General features: G+C 37.4%; 1 protein-coding gene across 1 annotated transcript; it reads right to left on the reverse strand.

Moving 5' to 3' along the window:
• Nucleotides 1–1,626: 1,626 nt before the first annotated feature.
• Nucleotides 1,627–18,393, reverse strand: LOC134004276 (tetraspanin-8-like). The gene is made up of 8 exons (XM_062443496.1): nt 18,337–18,393; nt 6,068–6,130; nt 5,681–5,800; nt 5,068–5,142; nt 4,873–4,968; nt 3,477–3,587; nt 2,842–2,925; nt 1,627–1,695 (listed from the first exon to the last, which is right to left on the reverse strand). The coding sequence occupies exons 1-8, from the start codon at nt 18,391–18,393 to the stop codon at nt 1,627–1,629; spliced, it is 675 nt and encodes a 224-aa protein (XP_062299480.1).
• Nucleotides 18,394–22,069: the final 3,676 nt, after the last annotated feature.

The raw sequence follows: 22,069 nt of genomic DNA on the forward strand, positions 1-22,069 counted from the left end.
CATTTGCTCACACAGGAACACATCAGGCTCAGTTTGTCAAGATAGTGAACAAACAATGTCCTCTCATATAATTCATTATGACATGCAGATTAACTACCTTCAAAGTGTGGTCCAGGGACCCTCAGAGGTCCTGGTTGGGGTAGACGGGGTCCACAGAAAACATTTTATGCCTGTAGATATCAATTTCATCTGATTTGTAATTTAAGTATTCTTTTTTTTGGGTCTCAATTATACTTATTCTCAAGCATCCCAACATTTTGACTTAGCACCTTTACATTTTAATACATATATGTTAATGTATTAATTAAATATAACATTAATGCCATAATAATTATGAGATGCCAAGAAGAATTTCTATTTTAATTGTTTTTATTTTTATTGGAAAGACAAGCAAACGTTGGAGAAACTTATGTAGTATGACACTTAATATCCCAAAGTGATTAAAAAAAAACAAACAATAAAAACATACTGGGGTACATCAACAAACGCCAGTAAAAAATACCTGAAATTCAATATTCATTCATAAAAAGAAGATAAAGTTGTGTTGCCCAAGATTAAACCTCAACTCAAACTCATAATAAATCAATTATTAGTAATAAACTGATCTGATATATTAAACCTGTGCAGCAGTTTCCTATTGATTTATAATATTATTATTGTTCTATATCTTTTATTTCTGAGAGGTTTTCGGAGCAGCAAGTTAAAGATGAAGTTATACATCTTACAGACACACAGCTACCTGAGAAGATGAGCATTTTGAAATATTTTCCAGGCATTGAGAGACAGTTATAGCAATAAATGGTTAGATATATAAATGATGGAAGCCCAATCCTGCCAAAATTAAAGAAAAAGATAATACCTCAGAATTATGGCTTAGGGAGAAATATGTAATTATACTGGAGGTATATATTAATCAATCATTCACATGAAATAGATAAGTCATGTTCAATATTACAATGAGATACTCACTTATACACATTTCTAACCCTTTTTTGGGGCAGTAATGAGCTTCCATACGTAATAGAAACTACACAACATGAAGACTTAAACTGTTATTGTTCAGTCTGAGAATCTTTTGAATACATTTTTGTTCCTTCAGGCCTCAGCGTGAACAAAAAAACACCAACGAGTGCAAAGTAAATCACAGGTTATGCATAATGTTTAAAGGGACACGCGGATATTTTTGATTTAATTTGTACATTTTTTAATTCAGAAGATCAATATTAGTTTCATTTCTGTGCATGCAGTACAGAGATAAATAAAAGCTCAGTTTAATTGATAATAATTATAGTCAGATCATTTAAAAATATATAAATTTAACTCTTTATCTTTTACAGGCTTATTTATTAATAAAACTAAACTCATATGCATTTCCTCATTTTGCCACTTTCGGGACTCCATAAATGCCAGACTGTTTATGGGATTCAATTTTTGTTAAAAATACAAAATTAATAAAAACCTGTTGTATTGATAAAGCTGATTAGCCAAAATATCAGTGTGTTCCTTCACCACAGAAGCACAGGTTAACTTAGAGCAGCACTCCGGTTAGATATGGTGGGTCACATTTGGGCACTGTTGATTAGCCATTCCCGGACAGTGAGCGGGCTTGGCCGTGTGTGTGGATGTTCAGGCGGCGGAGGAATCCTTCCTACCGATCTGACAGTACAGGACCATGGAGAAGACCATACCCGCAATCTGGAGAGAGAGAGAGAGAGGGAGAGAGGGAGAGAGGGAGAGAGGGAGAGAGGGAGAGAGGGAGAGAGGGAGAGAGGGAGAGAGGGAGAGAGGGAGAGAGGGAGAGAGGGAGAGAGAGAGAGAGAGAGAGAGAGAGAGAAAGAGAGAGACGACACATCAAATAACCAAACACTGAAAAAAGAAATTTGACTTGAGATGAAACTATGTACATTTTTTGTGGCTGTTTATTATTTTAATCTAACATTCTTTGTTTTGTTGTGATTACAAAGTTTAAAAACTGAAAACTGGTGGTCATAAGGAGATACTGATGATTAAGTGTTAAATAAACAAAAACATTCATGAGAACATTAACCTGTTGTCCTCAAGTGAAGGAAGGAAGGGAGGAAGAAGGAAGGAAAGGATGGAGGAAAGGAGGAAGAAGGAAGGAAAGGAAGGAAGGTAGGAAGGAGGGAGGGAGGGAGGGAGGGAGGAAGGAAAAGAGGGAAGAAGGACAGAGGAAAGAAGGAAGGAAGGGTTGAAGAAGGAAAGGAGGAAGGAAGGAAGGAAAGGAGGGAGGAAGGAAGGAAGGGTGGAAGAAGGAAGGAAGGAAGAAAGGGAGGAAAGATGGAACAGTCAAAACAGACGGGGTCAATTTGACCCGGGAGGACGACAAAGGTTAAAAAGGAAACTTCAGCTCCTCAGTAAGCTATGACCCAACTTTTGGCAAATTTTTCTGCAAGAATTAGTCGATTAATCAATTTACAGAAAATGAATCTGCAACTATTTTGTTGATCAAAGAATCATGTCAGTCATTTTTTCTACATCATAAATGCCGGTAAAATGAATGTATTTGGGCTTTTGACTGTCAGTCGGACAAAACAAGACATTTGAAGATGGCTGTGAGAAACTAACTGATGCTTTTCACTATTATCTGACATTTTATAGGCAAAACAATTCATCTGATAATCAAAGAAAGCAAATCAACAGATCAATATAATGAAAATAACTGGTAATTGCAAAATATATACTGTATGTAAAAACAGTTGTAGTATAGTGTGAAATAAAGTGTGTGTGTGTGTGTGTGTGTGTGTGTGTGTGTGTGTGTGTGTGTGTGTGTGTGTGTGTGTGTGTGTGTGTGTGTGTGTGTGTGTGTGTGTGTGTGCTGACCAGCAGGATGGCGATGGCAAATGCAATTCCCAACACGATCTCCAGGTGTTTCTCCAACAGACGGATGACTTGGACGGCGCAGGGCTGTAAGGAGAAGACCATGACATCATTATACTGCACATGTTTCATCTCTACGCAGGTTGATTTTTTTAACCCTCCTGTCGTCCTCGAGTCAAGGAAGGAAGGGAGGAAGAAGGAAGGAAGGGAGGGAGGAAGAAGGAAAGAAGGAAGAAAGGAAGGAAAAGAGGGAGGAGGGAAGGAAGGAAAGGAGGGAGGAAAGGAAAGGAAAGGAGAGGAAAAAAGGAAAAGGAGGAAGGAAAGGAAAGAGGAAGGAAGGAAGGAGGAAGGAAAAGAGGGAGGAAGGAAGGAAAGGAGGGAGGGAGTGAGGGAGGAAGGAAGGAAAGGAGGGAGGGTGGAAAGAAGGAAGGAAGGGAGGGAGGAAAGAAGGAAGAGAGGAAGAAGGACAGACGGAGGGAAGAAGGACAGACGGAAGGAAGGAAGGGAGGAAAGAAGGAACAGTCAAAACAGATGAGGTCAATTTGACCCGGAAGGACGACACGAAGGTTAATATAGAAATGAATCAAAACTTAAGGGACATCAATCTGAAATGTGCAGGTGCGGGTTTCTGTCCTCACCGTGGAATAAGTGCCGGTGGACGAGCAATCTGTAACGGTGGCGTTGCAGCGGCAGGAGTCAGGAACCTTTTCCCAGTCCGATGGTCCCTTGGTGAGTCCACAGCACTTCAGCTGGAGGGACGATACAACACAAAGACTCTTATATTAGCTGTTCATGTCTACAAATGAGATCTTACATGGTACGCTGTGTTTCGGGACATTACACTGTTCTGTGAAATATAACATTTATTTATTATTATTATTTATTGATAGATTTGTGTTAATTCTGCTCTACCTCACTCTGAATGGGCATGAGGGGGGGATACATATAGAAAGGTACAGTGGGCATTAAAAAAAGCTTCAGTCTACATCTTGTTCTTATTTAAGAGGATTTCTTGACATTTTGTGTGTATTATAGTTCGATAACATTTATATTTTTCTTTATGTGTTGCAGATGGAAAAAAACTAAGTTAGTCAGTTTATACAGCATCACATCTAAGTTAAAAGTCTAGTTTACAGTCTAATCTGTAACTTATCCTGTGTTAATGTGCATTATGTTTTAATTGCTATGAGAGAGATTAATCTACCATGACTGTTTTTGGAGGTACTTCTCTCTCCTAATGGTTTGTTCACAACTTAAGACAACAGCTGCACTTGATCAGTATCATATATCTGTTTAGCATCTGTGTTGTTTCAGTGTCTGCGAGGGAAACATGGCAGCGGCCTGATGCATTTGCACCCTCTAGTGGGTTTCTGTGGTTACTACAGTCTGACATGTGACTTCCCCCAAAGCCACAAATTACAGTTGTACTTATGTTTCTCTACAGATGAAATGCAACTTTGAATTCACACTGAGCTAAATGATTTATTGATTCATGTCCTTAGATTATACATCACATAATGAAATGAATCACTTGGGTTCGATATTTTCATTATTAAACTCGAGGAAATCAATTTAGTCAATGTAACGTCCTCTGAAGTGATGGAAACACAATTCTGTGTGTGTGTTTGCTTTCATAGGCTACTTTTGGAGGACAAATTTCACTAAAACCAATTAATTGGGGTTGATTTGTTCAATGTGAGGGGACAACAGATGCAAACTAACTCTGGTGCATTTACATGTGTGTATTTATTGTTACTTGTGTCCATTAATGTGCAATGTGCCTTTTAAATAAACATACAAACGTGTACCCATTTGGGAAAAGGCTGATTTGTGGGTCACTGGTTAAAGTTAGGGTTAGTGTCCAGAAAATGAATTGAACACACATAGAAAGTCTATGTAATGTCATCAAAAGTGACCATGGGTGTGTGTGTGTGTGTGTGTGTGTGTGTGTGTGTGTGTGTGTGTGTGTGTGTGTGTGTGTGTGTGTGTGTGTGTGTGTGTGTGTGTGTGTGTGTGTGTGTGTGTGTGTGTTACCTCCTCCTGAAGTCGCTCCAGGTCTTTCTTCACATTTTCCGGTTGGCTGGACAGTGGGTTTAATTTTTCCAGTCGTTCCTTCACCCAGTCCTTCACCTGCGTGACAATAAAGCAACATACGGCTCAGTTGTGTCAAAAAAAAACAACTGATGAAACTCCAGCTGACACACGGACACTCATCACTTCCTGTTTTACCTTCTTCTCTTCCACGGCTCCCAGGATTCCCGCCGCCAGCAGGAGGACGAAGATGACGAGGAGGCTGATGAAGAACTGAGGGACAACGGAGGGAAGAGCAGAACTGATTTTGATGTTCGAACATTGTTATAGCTCTGTTATCTTTGACTAAACAACTTCTAAATATATGATTACATTATATACAAGCATGAAATCCCACATTGGGATGTTTTATCAGCTCTTTCTACAGAAACCTGAGAAAACCTTAAGTTGCTAAGATAAGATGATTAATCAATTAGTAGACTAACATGCAATAAATCAGCAGCTATTTGTATAGTAATGGATCTTTTGTGATTTTTTGTTAAGCAAAAAAACTAAAGCATATATTTGCAGGTTGCAGCTTCTCAGATGTGAGGTACTGAAGCTTTTCTTTGTCATACATGATACTAAACAGAATATCATAAACTCTAATAAATAAGATGTATTTATCACTATGTTCTAATATTTTATAGTTTCCATATAAAACTTTCTATGATCTAAATTCAGTATTAAATGGACAGAAAGTCAAAATTTAAGACAACAAATTTGAAATCAAATAACATAACAGATAATCTGATAATGTGATGATGCTCACCAGCAGCAGCATGCAGCGGTTCTCTCTGATGGCACCGCAGCAGCCGAGGAAGCCGAGCAGCATGATGATCACTCCGATGGCGATCATCAAGTCGATGCCAGGGAGAGATTCCTTGGTGATCTGAAGAAGAGAGATAGTAAATCAATGTTTTACAATACTGATAACTGTATTAATAATGTAACTGGATAGTGTGATCACATCAACTGAAACATAAGAGTTAATTTCTTAACAGATTTCAGCTATTTAAAAATGTCTTTTCTGAGGTGTAGGTGGCTGAAAACCTCCAATCAGTGCAATTTTTTATTTTTTTAAAGTATCAAAAAGCAGAGTTTTCAGATTTAGCTGCAAGCAAAACATGCATTCATTCAAATAAAGTGTAACTCTTACCACGTTTCCATCCTTGCTGACTCTCAGGTAGATGGACACACCAAGGATGATGCAGCCACTCAGCTGCAGAGAGAGATAAACGACATTTAAATGACAAAAAATGATTTGGTGACACCTGGTGGAGAAAAAGTGCAGCAGCAATGTGTTTTCCAGTGTGTGAAACACTTTCAGCTGCACAGAAGGGAGTTGACAGTTCCTATAGAAAGGTTTCTGATGCATATGAGGCAATTCCTAAAACTCCTGGTACAAATAAATCATTATACCTATAATGGATGCTGCAACAGTTAGTAATTAATTGTCAACTATGTTCATAATCAGTTTTTCAAGCAAAAATGGCAAAGATTTGATCATTTCAGGTTCCTGATGTAGTATGCAGTATTACAGTAAAAGTACTGCAGTATTATGAGCGATGTAGTATGCAGTATTACAGTAAAAGTACTGCAGTATTATAGTGATGTAGTATGCAGTATTACAGTAAAAGTACTGCAGTATTATGAGTAGTGTAGTATGCAGTATTACAGTAAAAGTACTGCAGTATTATGAGTGATGTAGTATGCAGTATTACAGTAAAAGTACTGCAGTATTATAGTGATGTAGTATGCAGTATTACAGTAAAAGTACTGCAGTATTATGAGTGATGTAGTATGCAGTATTACAGTAAAGTACTACAGTATTATAGTGATGTAGTATGCAGTATTACAGTAAAAGTACTGCAGTATTATAGTGATGTAGTATGCAGTATTACAGTAAAAGTACTGCAGTATTATGAGTGATGTAGTATGCAGTATTACAGTAAAAGTACTGCAGTATTATGAGTGATGTAGTATGCAGTATTACAGTAAAAGTACTGCAGTAATATGAGTGGTGTAGTATGCAGTATTACAGTAAAAGTACTGCAGTATTATATAGTGATGTAGTATGCAGTATTAAAGTAAAAGTACTGCAGTATTGTGAGTGATGTAGTATGCAGTATTACAGTAAAAGTACTGCAGTATTATAGTGATGTAGTATGCAGTATTACAGTAAAAGTACTGCAGTATTATGAGCGATGTAGTATGCAGTATTACAGTAAAAGTACTACAGTATTATGAGTGATGTAGTATGCAGTATTACAGTAAAAGTACTGCAGTATTATGAGTGATGTAGTATGCAGTATTACAGTAAAAGTACTGCAGTATTATGAGTGATGTAGTATGCAGTATTACAGTAAAAGTACTGCAGTATTATGAGTGATGTAGTATGCAGTATTACAGTAAAAGTACTGCAGTATTATGAGTGATGTAGTATGCAGTATTACAGTAAAAGTACTGCAGTATTATGAGTGATGTAGTATGCAGTATTACAGTAAAGTACTGCAGTATTATGAGTGATGTAGTATGCAGTATTACAGTAAAAGTAGTGGTTTGGTCCTCTGACTGATATATTATTATTATGACATCATTAGATTATTAATAGTGAAGCATCAGTGTTAGAGCAGCATGTTACTGTTGTAGCTGCTGGAGGTGGAGCTAGTTTACACTACTTTATATACAGTTAGCTAGTTTAGTCCAGTGGTTCCCAACCTAGGGGTGGGGCCCCTCCAAAGGGTCAGCAGATAAATGTGAGGGGTGGTGAGATGATTAATAAATAAATGTAGTGGAGTAGAAAGTACAATATTTCCTTCTGCAATGTAGAAAGTAGCATCACATGAAAATCTTGCAGTAAAGTACCTCAAAATTGTACCAAACTCAGAACCCCCAGCTGGTTTACGGGAGACTGCTGAGTGACATTCATTATTCAACTCTCCAACAATTAGCCAACAAACACACTACTGTCCGTAATCATCTGCCATCAATATTTCATCCTCAGATGTAGACACAGGAGAGAAAAGACAGAGCCGGAAAACAGAGACCAGACCACAGCGTTTCCATGGAGACAAACACACGGCTGCTAATTACAAGCTAATGTTGATGAAATGGATGCACATGAAGACTAATGCAGAGATGCACTCATCTGGCCTCAGCTCAGAGGTTTGTCTTTATAAAGGATTTTAAAAAGATGCTTTTTGTCATTTGGACAAATATGCTTTTCAAATGTTTTTAAAATTCATTTAGTTTTTGCTGTTTTCTTTATGTTGAATGTTCATGGGTTCAATGACAGCCACTAGAAATAATTTTTTTATATAAATAATTACTATGCAATTTGAAAATAATGCCAGACATTACATATTAAAACGAAATCTGTCGCTATACATTATCTGTGTAAAATTAGTTGAAAGTCTACTGCTCATAATTGACTTTCTAGCCATTAACTCTCCTCCTGCCATTTAACTTGATTTCAAATGATTTACTTAATTATGTAACAATATTAACTTGTCAATACATCAATTTTAACTAGTAAATATGTTGCATTTTATATATGATAAAGATAATTAGTCAATGTATGTATAGGAAATTACTACTTCAAATAAATGGATGTAACCTCTGTGCTATCACTGGTAACACACACACACTCAACCACACCCTGAGGCTATTTATACTCTTATTCAGGCTGAAAGGCTGAGTAATGTGTTGAGGTTTTGACGGTTTGAAACACACACAACCAATGAAACCAGTGCAGCCACAGTCTTATGACTTCTTTGACTAATCTGCCTACATGAGCACGTTTACCTGCTCCATCTATATCCTTACAGTGTTCTGTATTCTCATCTAGCTACAGTTAGGAACTTATATAAAGAGAACATTTTCATTCATTGAATAATCATCTAATCATTTCAGCTCAAGTACCACGAGGAAAATGTGTTTTACAATAACAGCAACTAAAGTATGCTGGACTTTTATGGCTCTGTTGAGGTCCTGGAAGAAAGACTGTGGTTCAACAGAGCAGACAAAGTCAACACAAAGGTGATCGCTATATAAATGTCATTCCTAGGAACCGTTGAGTGTTTTTATTTGAGAGCGAGCTGCTGACATTCATGTTGGTCAAACAACAAACACAAAAGGCCTACTGGTGGTAACATCGCCTGAGGAAAAACAAACCCTCATATTTCACACTTGGTTGGTTTGTGGTTGAGACTTTGGCCCTCATGCAGAGTTTAAAGACAACAGAAAAAGTGCTGCGACCGCAGGATTAGACCTGTTTAGCAATGGATTAAAAGCGTCCTGTCTAAGTGGAAACAAGAAACTACTCTATTACTGGACGTGGGAGGAGATGACTTCCTGCTTTGCTACAATTATCTGCTAATGACTTGTACAATATTTTTAACAGCTCTTTTCACTCAGTTAAAATATATTTTATCCAATTGTATTGATAATATTTGTAATCAAGCCTTTTTGTGGTACTTGCATTTTCTCTTACCTTCTGTTTTTTAATTATTAAGCACCACAATACAAAGGCCAATCCCTTGTAAATGCAAATCTATTTGGCAATAAACCTGTTTCTGATTCTTTATCAGTGGTAAAACACACAGAAAGTGTTTTGTCCTTTTCTATTCAGAGGGGTTCACAGAGATTACAGGTGTGTCACTCTGCACCAAAAAAGAGCAACACAAACATTGAGAGCTCAGTTCACAGTTTTGGACCTTTGTTATCACACAAACATCCTGTAGGTTTAATCTGCAAAACCTGCAGAGCAACATAGCAATCAGAGCTCAGTGGTGTGAAAAACAAACACACCCTCTGTGCTCAAAGCATTTCTATACATTGAATCATGCTCAGAGCAAACAAGGCGACAATTTATCAGGATTAGAGTTATTTGGGACTAAACCTGCATTAGTGTTTAATCATGATTACATCTGATCACTATTCAAATTAACCAGGATTATGGTTAATCAAGATTTCATGTAATCAGGATTAAAACTAGTCAATAACGCAGTTGAACAGAAATAAATGTATTTTGGATTATAGTTTAGGGTTAGAGTGAATGTGGACTACAGTAAATCAGGATTAATGTTAATTAGGGTAACAGCTGATTTGGTTTGCCGTCAATAATCAGATTTACAGTAGATCAGGATTACGTCTGCTCAGATTCACAATTGATGGGAATTAAAATAATCTGGATTACATATAATCTGAATTTTAATTCATCTGGATTATACATCATCAGGATCACAATTAAGTGAGATTAAAACTAGTCAGGATTACGCTGGATCAGGATTATAGTTGAGAAGAATCACAGTTGATCATGAGTACTTCTGAGCAGCGTTACAAATTGATCAGGATTAGGTTGCAGTTAGTCAGTATTACGTCTGATCAGGATTAAAGTTATTCAGGATTACAGTTAATCAAGATTTCATGTGTTTAGGATTACTGACTCAAATCTGAAAAGTATCAGTTTCAGGATTTAATATGATCAGGATCACATTTGATCAGGATTACAGTGGAAAATAATTACAGTTGAGGGGGATTAGTTTTTGAGCCGAATCAAATTAATCAGGATTATGTTTGATCAGGAAGAAAATAATCAAAGTTAATCCGGATCACAGGAATCACAGCTCAAGATTCCAAGTGATCAGACTTAAAACTAGTGTTCAGTATTACAATTGATCAAGATTACAGTTAACAGGTGATGCATCTGATCCGGATTACCTCTCAACAGCATCATGGTTCATCAGGATTACAGTTACTCAGGATCACATCTGATTGCTGATCAGGATTACAGAAAACTACAATAATGTATTAATACTACATAAATCTGGATTCCAGTTGATCTGATCAGAATTACACTTCAGAAAATATGTTTGTCGTGTTTCACCTTCTTGGGAAACTATAAAGACCACAGTAACAAAAACTATTGCATAAATCAAGCAGCTAGATCAGTTAAACCGGATCTGGGGTGATTCATTCCTCAGCAGTGACTCACATCCAGTCAGTTGAAACTGAGATACAAAACTGATCTGCTTGGCTGACTTAAAATCCACAGAGCAAGTAAACAGATGAGATGGTGTCATTACGCAGTCGCCACATGCAGACACAATTACAACAGAGATGAAAGTAATAACCAGTTAGGTGTGTACAGTCCCCGCCAAGGCTTACAAAGTCATCCCACAGTGTTTGTGCCCTTGTTGAGGTCTGTGTGACTCAGTAGGAATTAACCTCAGTGGTATGTGGTACAACCTATATGTGTTAGCTAGGTTGTAATGACACTGAAAAACATGACCGCTGTCAGGTTTCTGGTTTTGAGGAGGAGGAGGACCACACAGACCTGTTTGATTCATTCACTTATTAATGTAACCCTCCTGTTGCCCTCGAGTCAAAGGAGGAAGGAAGGAAGGAAGGAAAGGAAAGGAGGAAGGGAGGAAAGGAAAGGAGGAAGGGAGGAAGGAAAGGAAAGAAGGAAGGAAGGAAGGAAGGAAAGAAGGAAGGAGGGAGGGAGGAAAGGAAGGAGGGAAGGAAGGAAAGAAAGAAGGAAGGGAGGAAAGGAAGGAAGGAAGGATGGAGGAAAGGAAGGAAGGAAGGAAGGAAGGTAGGGGGAGGAAAGAAAGAGAAGGAGGGAGGGAAGAAGGAAGGAAGGTAGGAAGAGGAAAGAAATAAGGGAGGGAGGAAAGGAAGGAAGGTAAGAAAGAAAGGAGGGAGGGAGGAAGGACAGAAGGAAGGAAGAAAGGAAGGAACAGTCAAAAACAGACAGGGTCAATTTGACCTGGGAGGACGACACAAAGGTTAAATCAGCATTGTGATGAATCAAAGCCCAGTGTTTCGACTTATGCCTTCAACAGGGGCCAAACAGGAATAATGGGTTCAAACGCCTTTTTAAAAATACATTGCCAAACATCAAAAGGAATCCTGCAGCATAATCACATCATTTGGCAAAATAAAAAAATGGTTAAATTTGACTTATAAAGAAACACCTCAAGTCTATCCAAAATGCTTCACGTTTTAAAAGCAGTTTAAAGTTCAGGTTGCTGCCTATCCAACTAGCTACTACCTGGAAATATTGACTCCACTAATAACAGTTTATGAATCAATTTGAGGTGATACAGGCCATGCAGTTGATAAATCTCACATGAATAGTTACTGATCAGGTTTCCAACAGTTTGAAGTTGGGTTATATAATCAAAGAAAAGGTTACCGGTCTGGTTTGTTACTCTGCTGAATCTATAGGTGGATTTATGTTATAGGGTGCTGTCAAATATATAGTTTGCTCTGGTCTGAACCTGTTGGGTTGGTTCATTTCCACATAGCTCCTGCCTCCAGTAGCCTTTTAGATCAAACTTGCAGCCTGGTAGTCAGACGGAGGTTGGATAATGTTCACACCACAAACAAACTGCTCCATAGTGTGATTGAGACTGGACCAAGACCACTTAATTGTACCAACCAGCATGTCATTCAACTCAACTACATCGGTGTGACTATGACCATGAACAAAACCAATTGGGTAATTAGGTGGCACTATTTTTTCCTACAACAAAGTCAAGTTTTTGAACATTCAAGAAGTCGTTTTTGACAGAAACAACAGACCATGTCAGTCCTGGACTGCTACTAAGACTGTGGTTTGCTGCAGAGCTAAACATGCTTTCTTTCTGTTTGGATCATCGTTTTCCTCAGTATCCATTATTCATTGAAGATATGAGCACTCTGCACTCATGCGTTAATGTACAGGGACAGCAGTGCAGATAATTGGTTATTTCTCTTCTCCTGCAGGTTGTAAACCAACACTGTTTGGCAAGGTGTCCGCATGTTTCCAGGAGTGTCTTTAAAGTGTTGTGCCACAGAAACCACTGATGCCAGGGCCCTAAAGATGTCAAGGATGGAGCTTTATAGCGAGTTTCAGCTCAATGTTTAGCTGTCCGGCTGCAACTACACTGTTTTGGTTCACTCAGTGCTGTGATAGTTGTCTGTTTTCAGAGAAAAAGGTGTAAAAAATGACTACACTACCTGCCAAACAGCAAACGGACACAGTTAGCTGAACATAGAACATTTAGCAGATAAAGAGCCAGATATTTCTTTTACAGGTTAGTGCAAAAATAGATCTAGATCTAAAATAGAGTGAATATTGGACTTATATTCAGCAGGCGGACAGAAACAACTCCAAATGAATGATAATGATGCTCCGTAATTGCTAGATGTAGAAATAATCATTGCTAACAATTTCAACATAACTTAAAATCTGACAATGTCATTGTTGCATTGTTTTCTACTGTGCTCAAGTGGCCAAAAAAATATATGTTATCGCATATTCAAATATATAGTATATAAAAAGGAAAATGGATTTTAAGTATTACAAGTCAGATAAAGTCAAACCTAAATCACTTTCCACAGCATCCATCATTTAGGTTTACGACAATGCATTTCAGCAGATGGGAAGCATCACTTAGCAATTAAGTTGCTGCAGATCCACAAGTTAAAAACAACAGTAAACAACAACCCTACCCCACCCTCACCATCATCATCAACATTAAGTAAACACGTCATGTCCATCATGCCCACTGAGTGGTTAAAATCAAGTTAACATCGATCTAACAGCATTTCTGGAAACATGAGACGGACTGAAATGATCTCAGCAGGCAGCAGGGCTGACTTTATTTTAAACAGGCCTCAGAGCTAAAGTTGGGCTTTTGATTTGTTTGAATTATTTCTGGCACACTGCTGACAGAAAAACTAAAAAAAGGCATGTGGTGCTGGATATTTGGTGAATGTTTAGATTTACACCCTCACATCCATCTTTGTCAATTACTAATATTAATTGGGGTCAATGTTACAGTCCCCCTCCGCTCAAAAATGACGGAGAATGATGTGTGTACACAGTTTGAACAAACAGCTCTGGGTCTGAAAAGTGAAGCGAATCCTAAAGTGACTTGAATTCTCTCTAATGGCCAGCAGGGGCGGCTCCGCTGGCTCCAAAAAGAAGTCTGAATACTATCAGACTTCTTTTTGGAGCCAGCAGAGCCGCTAGTCTATGAGGAAACGTCCCTACCGCTCACTTGATTTATTATCTCAGTAAACAATTTCCTAATGAGTTTAAGGTCTGAATCATTAGTTTCAAGTCTTCCTCAATACAGCATGATGTTCATCTTGTAAATTATGGTCCCATTTAGAGTAAAATAGATGTTAAAGCAGCTTATGCTTTAGCATGTGACTATATTGTGATTGACAAGTTGTGACCATAGCAACAAGGCTGTTTAGGTAATATAACCATGGTGTAACCCCAGATTTACAGAGTAAAGATGTAGCCGTCTTTACAGTTTATGAAAGTTAATTTTGGTCAGCTAAAAAAGTATTCTTCAGTGTATGGTTGCACTAAAAGATGCTCAAAGGAGTCGGATGTTTTTCCAATAAGTCAATTTGTGTTAATGGTTTTAAGCCTATCCTTTCCTCTAGCATTTGCATGATCACAGTTAGCCATAGACTGCAGATACACTGTGCTAACTAAGCTAGCTGCTAGCAGAATATGGTCACTTCTGGCTCTAAAAATCCAAGATGGCGACAGTCAAACCTTTGAAACAGTGATGGTGGCTACATTTGACACTGGAAGGCTGTTTTCATTCATCTGCTGAAAGTGGAAAGTTTGCAGTTTAAGGCAACGTTTCCCAATCTTCTTCCTTAAGGGACCCCTATTTTACTATTGAGTAAACTGATGAATTAACATTTTTTAATGTTTCATGTTATATTCAATGCATAACAGCAACAATACAGAACTATATAATTAACCCAAATGAGAACATAACTGCAGGAATTGTGCAAAACTATACATTTTGATTATATGATTTACTTTGACTTTTCCTTATATTGACTATACATTTTAAACCATTCTCTGTATTATTGATTTTATTTATTTCTCTTTACCGAATATACACACGTAATAGGGTTGTTTTGGACACAATTGATGTTCTGTTCCCATCAATGCTTGATGATTGATCTTTTTGCTTTTGGGTGCGTTAACTGCATTCTTTTCTAATGCAGGACAAGGCTTTTCTAGCAGACAGAATACACAGACTGTCTCCAGTGTACCCTTATCTTTGTGAGAGCTTTTAAAGTTTACATGTTAAATATCAATAAAAATCATGAAGGCTTTGAAACCTTGGCTGCTGCTAGAAGGGGTCAGGACCCCAGGGTGGGAACCAGATGTTTAAAGTAATACTATAACTTTGTCTTTGGAGGAGAAACAATATTGATATTGACTTGGGTTGAGTTTGTAGGCCTGTGCAGAACAAACATTAATTGAATGTTCCTACATCTCTCATGACGCTCTCGGGTCATTTGCTGATGATGTAATAATCAGGCGAGTTATCTGACAGAGCGAGCCAAACGACACCAAAAGCAGGAAGCATCATCTCCTGTGGTGAGGTATAGTATTTACTTCCTCTTTGACTCCAGTGATAAAATCAGTGTTTGTGTGTGCATTGTGTAATACTAGTCAGCTGCTTAAATAATGTCACTTACTCAATATGTAGCCAAAGTTGTTTTCTCTGTTTTATTAGTAAGAGAAAGGATGTACTATTTCAATATTATTATTACTACACAAATCTTACACTCAGACCTATTAGATGAGATGAGATATTTAGTTCTGCATGTTCATTGCAGAAAGAGGTCCAGGAAATGTCTCAATAGAAACTAAGTGGCGCGGCCATGTCTATACGCTGAAGTGAGTCATCGTGTTCTGAATGTCTACTATCAGAGTCAGCAGAGTGAAACCTGGCTGCATCACAACTGCCTCACCAACAACCGTGTTGTTGCTGTCAACTCAAAACAATTTGAATCATGCAAATGGTGATGATGCACACACAAGATGTAAAAATACTCCACTACAAGTAATGTATGAAAAATTATACTACAGTAAAAGTACATAAGTGTTTCAGTTTTTGGACTTTTTCTCTAATCTTTGATTTTTGCTGAAATATTGGATCATTTGAACATTTATTGAAATGAAAGCATGTGAGAAGTTTAGAGGGAAAAATCACTATTTGGTGGAGCTGTTAACAACTCATAGACATCTGAAATGTGAGCCGACTACACACTGCTTTTTGGTTTCATCTTTAACAATGTGTTGTATTTATAAAGCTTGTTATATTATCCATTGTGTCAAATCTACCTCAAAGTACCTTTAACTGTACTGCAGTAAAGTACAAGTACCTCAAACTGTACTACAGTAAAGTACCTCAAACTGTACTACAGTAAAGTACCTCAAACTGTACTACAGTAAAGTACCTCAAACTGTACTACAGTAAAGTACCTCAAACTGTACTACAGTAAAGTACAAGTACCTCAAACTGTACTGCAGTAAAGTACCTCAAACTGTGCTACAGTAAAGTACAAGTACCTCAAACTGTACTACAATAAAGTACAAGTACCTCAAACTGTGCTACAGTAAAGTACATGTACCTCAAACTGTACTACAGTAAAGTACAAGTACCTCAAACTGTACTACAGTAAAGTACATTTACCTCAAACTGTACTACAATAAAGTACAAGTACCTCAAACTGTACTACAGTAAAGTACAAGTACCTCAAACTGTACTACAGTAAAGTACAAGTACCTCAAACTGTACTGCAGTAAAGTACAAGTACCTCAAACTGTACTACAATAAAGTACAAGTACCTAAAACTGTACTACAGTAAAGTACAAGTACCTCAAACTGTACTGCAGTAAAGTACAAGTACCTCAAACTGTACTGCAGTAAAGTACAAGTACCTCAAACTGTACTGCAGTAAAGTACAAGTACCTCAAACTGTACTACAATAAAGTACAAGTACCTCAAACTGTACTATAGTAAAGTACAAGTACCTCAAACTGTACTGCAGTAAAGTACAAGTACCTCAAACTGTACTGCAGTAAAGTACAAGTACCTCAAACTGTACTGCAATAAAGTACAAGTACCTCAAACTGTACTACAATAAAGTACAAGTACCTCAAACTGTACTATAGTAAAGTACAAGTACCTCAAACTGTACTGCAGTAAAGTACAAGTACCTCAAACTGTACTGCAGTAAAGTACAAGTACCTCAAACTGTACTACAGTAAAGTACAAGTACCTCAAACTGTACTGCAGTAAAGTACAAGTACCTCAAACTGTACTACAGTAAAGTACCTCAAACTATACTACAGTACAGTACAAGTACCTCAAACTGTACTGCAGTAAAGTACAAGTACCTCAAACTGTACTGCAGTAAAGTACATGTACCTCAAACTTGTTGTGTTGAGCATGAGTTGAATCCAAAATGACCACACAGAGCTACTGATTGACCGAGTTGGAACATTTGGTCAATGGGGAACGTCCTCGCAGAGAGCACGAGGAAATACTGTACAACATGAAGCCAACTCAAACTACAGCAAAGACTGAATACATTAGGAAATCCTCCACATGAACTGTTTGCTGATTGTGTCCAACAATGAATGAATGAATTTACTGCAACCAGAAATCTAAACATGGGCAGGAGAGTGATATAAGGCTGAAAAGGACGAGATGGAGCGATGGACCACACCCTGAAACTGAGACATAAGTGTTTGGGGAGGGAGAGGGAGAGGCAGAGGGGAGGATAAAGAGCCAACACAACCTGTTCTACACTTCTGACAAGACAGCACGACTAATAAAGCTACTGCAGGGAGACAGACAGTAAATTTAACAAAAAAAATGAAAAAAACCTTTAATTAGCAATGACACTAATCTGTCACTTCTACAATTAACCCTCATTATGAGTCTGTAGTCAAATTTCCCAATCACAAATCTACTTTTCCTTTATTATCAGTCATTAATAAATGGGAGATAACTCCTTAATGAAGCTTTCAAAGAGCAGGGAAAGTATTGTTCAGGGTTTATAGTATTTGTTTTTAGAGAGAAATGTTCACAATCACACTATATTTCAGCCATGTGTTACCTAGAACAGGAGACTAATAACCATGATGATTTAAACTAATTTACTAAATATGAAGAATGAAGCAACATTTCTGAACAGTGATTTTTCAAATATAAATGTCAAATTTTGCACAGAATACGTTCTACAATACAGTATGTAAAAAAATAAAAGCTTAAATATTTCCATTTTGTGCATTCTGAGGTCTCGGTAGGAAAAGTTTCAGGCTAAAAGAACAGCCACTCAGATGGACCCAATTGGTGAAATTTAAGTGTTCAAAAGCTACAATCTTAGCTTCCAAGACAGCTGAAGAGTGAAATAAATGAATCCTGCATCAAGCTGTGGCAAAATTAAAAACAGAATATTCTAATTCAAACATAACCTCACAGGAAACATTCCCAAAAAGGTCACCATAAGAAAAGTCTGTATGACTTTATTTGTGTTGAAAAGTTTAAATTATGGAAATACATTATATGATTTGGTTTTTGTATTTTTCAGACTCACCCAGAAAAGAAGGTTGAAGAAGAAGAGAAGGAATTTGACGCACTTATTCACAGCCATGGTTTTTTCTTTTTCCTTTATTCGTTCCTCCTCTGCTGCTTCTTGCACTTGACTCGCTGTCCTCCGCTGACACAGACCTCCTGCAGAATGAAAGGTAAGCTGAAACAGACTCCCTCAGGCTAGTCAACAGACCGGTCTGCTCCACCTGTTTCTACTCAGAGGGTGTGTCCTGCACCCTGCATTTCTTCCCTACTTCCTGTTTCCCTATCACTCATTTTCTCTTACCCTCCTCCCTCTTTTCCATTGTCCCTTCTCTCCTTCCCTACATCCTTACTTCCTTTTTAGAGGTAAAATCAACCAAAAGAGGTGGAAACATTTTATCAGTAGAATCTCTTGTTTGATCCAAATGACTTGCAGATATGAAAGTTGCCTTTTTTTTTAATGCTTAAACTCTTACTTTCTATGGAGGTTTGTGCATAAGAGTTCAGATTAAGCAATTTAACCCTTTACTGCACAAACTTATCATGAATCAGCCTAATTAATGTCACCTGTTCTCACATTTATGGAGGTTTTACTATTTCTGTAATCATTCATAACATACAAACACAGGCTACATCCACACTAACACTTTTATTTTAAAACAATTTTTGCTATGTTTACACCTTCACTGTTTTGTTGTTTTTTAACCCCTAAACGGAGACCATACTATACCAGTTGGTGATGATACATAAGAAGAATCACTCAGCTGTTGTGGCAGCAGTGTCAAATCATTGAAAATTGCTGTTGTGTTAACCGCAGTGTGAAGTATGAATAACTAATCTCAGCCGACACCAAATAGTTGACTTCATTGGAATTAATTTGTAAATGACTCAAATCTTCACAATTTACCTTTTTGAAGTCACTTTAGCATTGGTAGTTTTTACAGTCACTCACAAGTATGGAGCCAAATCTTTTGTCCATTTAAAAAGACAAATGTCAAAAAAAAAAGAAACATTTTAAACTGAAAGATGAAGTTTAGAACGATTGATTGAACCCATATGATTTCTGCAAACATCTTGGTTTGGTGTGAACATGAACAGCACTGTGTCACTCACACACTGATGGCAGCAAGCCTTGATGCAGGACACTTCGTCATGTGGACAGGAGGAAATGGGCATCAAACCACTATCTTGCGATTAGTAGACAAGCAGCCCCACAACACTATGATCAGACTATAAATTTACTTTCTCTTCAACTTGAGAAACAATGAGTGCATTTCATTTTTCAAACATGCATTCAAGACTAGGTACTAAAGCCACAGCATCACTACAACGAAAAGATCATAACAAGGACAGACTGTGAAATGTGACTCTCTATTACCATCTAGTGACGGCTGCAGGGAACTACAACATGATCAGCAAATATGGCTCCTCCCCTCTACTGTTCCCTCCTTTTTTATGGATTTATGATCTTACTTATTTCCGTCTTACTTTCTGTTGGCTGTTAACAGAGAAACAATATGGGCACACATGTTTCTAACCGACATCTCACTTGACTTGGTAAGTCTCCACATCTCCTCTTGTTAGTCACTGAAGCGATCAGCAGCTATACTCACTGACTTTAAATCATAACTTGAGGCAGACCTTATTTGACATCGTGTGTCCAGCTGGTGATGATCAAACCAACGTCAGCAGTACTGTTTGTTCTCCATTTGTTCTTTTCTCACACATTGTCAGAGCGTTGCAAAGTTACACAGAGCAGCTTTTGATGTGTTATCATCATCAGCTGTCCAAACATAAGCATAAGCAGTGGTTGTGTCATAACATAACCATCCGCAGTATAGAAACGACACGGACACGTTGACTAAAGCAGACTAAACAAACCTTATCTCACATTTTATAACTTGGCGGGGAAAGTACATTTAAAACTACGGAAGACATTTACAGCTGCAACATAAATTCATTAACTGTTTAATCCACTAGTTTTGAATGCTTCACAGGAGTTATTGTTAGGGCTGTGCGATATGGACAAAATCAGATATCACGATATTTTAGACCAACTACCTCAATATCGATATTGTAATAATATTATAGAGATGGCTGTTGCTTTAACAAAATATTTACACTATGAAATGTTTGATAAATAATCATCAGTAATGTGGATATAATGACAAAGTGGATAATGGGTACATAAAAGAACAGCTAGAATAATCTGTTAAGTTCAGAAAATTACATATTTTACTGTAATGCAGCTTTAAAACCAGGAAAAGACAACTCTGATGACATATTGCGATATTACGATATCCAAAATCTAAGACGATATCTAGTCTCATCAGAGTATCAATATAATTTCAATATATTGTCCAGCCCTAGTTATAATTAACATATACATTAACACTTTAAAATGTCCTTATTGTAGTGACTGATAGTAAGACTCAAGAGCAAAACTCACTCACAGTTTCAAAATGTGCCCACAGGAACTGATGAGACGAACTTGCAGAGACAAAGGGAAGCACACAGACTAAATACACAAGGGAAGGTGGGATAATGCAACACAGGTGACAATAATCAGGGCAGACACCTGCCGATGCTTCTCATCTCTCAGTTTCTCAAGTCTGTCTTAAACCAGCAGTCAGGTGTCCTTGTGAACAGTGAAAGATGTTTTCCTCATTGTAATCATTCCTCCTGTTCATACTGACTATTAAAATATTTCCTTGTGTGCTTTCAATGTAAAGTGATGGAGGACAAAATCCACAGTGTTTCCACACAGTCATTTAAAAGTCAATGTGAAGTTTCTATTCAGCTTCATCAGTGTGAGTTAGTCATATCAAGTGATATCTGACACATTTACAGTCTTTATAGCATCAAATTCCCTTTTAGTGTTTCCCTGTTGAGCTGTGGTGGAAATATAGTAACAAAAAGACTTTGGCACTAAAAACACTGTAAATTTGAAAGATATCTACCTGATTTGACTCATTTGGACGGCTTCATATTAGCTTCACATTCACTTTTAAATACATTTTTTTGCACGGAAGGAGGACTGTTGATTTAGTCCTCCATCACTTCCATTGTAAACATTATGAAGGATCTTCTAATGGTCAGTATGAACAGGAGGAATCATTACAGCAAGAAAAAAAAAATGCTTTAATGTTCATTTGTGCACTTGACTGTAAAACAGATTTCCTTTAATCTTTGATGCCACTGTGTTCAACCATTCATACCTATCAATATCCTGCCAACTTGTGACCTGCTTCCTGCCTTTTGGATAGCTGCTGAACTGTAAGCTGTTTTTGATCATAGTTTCTAGTAAAGTCCCTTTAATTCAGCCTGTTAGTGTTGTGTGTCTGCTACTGTCATTTAAAGCTGCAACAATTAAATGAGTAACCAATCATTTACATGATAGTCAATTGAATACTTTTACTACTTTATTTACTAATTACTAACAAAATGAATAGAGAAAAAAGTTTGCAGATTAATCAATTATGAAAATAATCACTACAGCCATATTGTCTTTTGTACCTGCACACAAGCAGTTTAAGGTGTACTCACTTTTTCATTATCTCCTTATTTACTCTGTCAAAATTATTATCAGCTTCAAAACTTCAAACCCAATCGTCTGTCTGCTCCACACCAGATCTATCCATCCATGCTGCATCCGCATTATTTTGTATGTTGTTACTATGGAAGCACAGCTCATTGGTCAGTCTGGTCTGATGTCATACTGATGTTTTTTAGGGTGTGAAGGTTTGAGGATTCGA

Source organism: Scomber scombrus, chromosome 22 (assembly GCF_963691925.1).
Source record: "Scomber scombrus chromosome 22, fScoSco1.1, whole genome shotgun sequence".
In the NCBI taxonomy this organism is placed as follows: domain Eukaryota; kingdom Metazoa; phylum Chordata; class Actinopteri; order Scombriformes; family Scombridae; genus Scomber; species Scomber scombrus.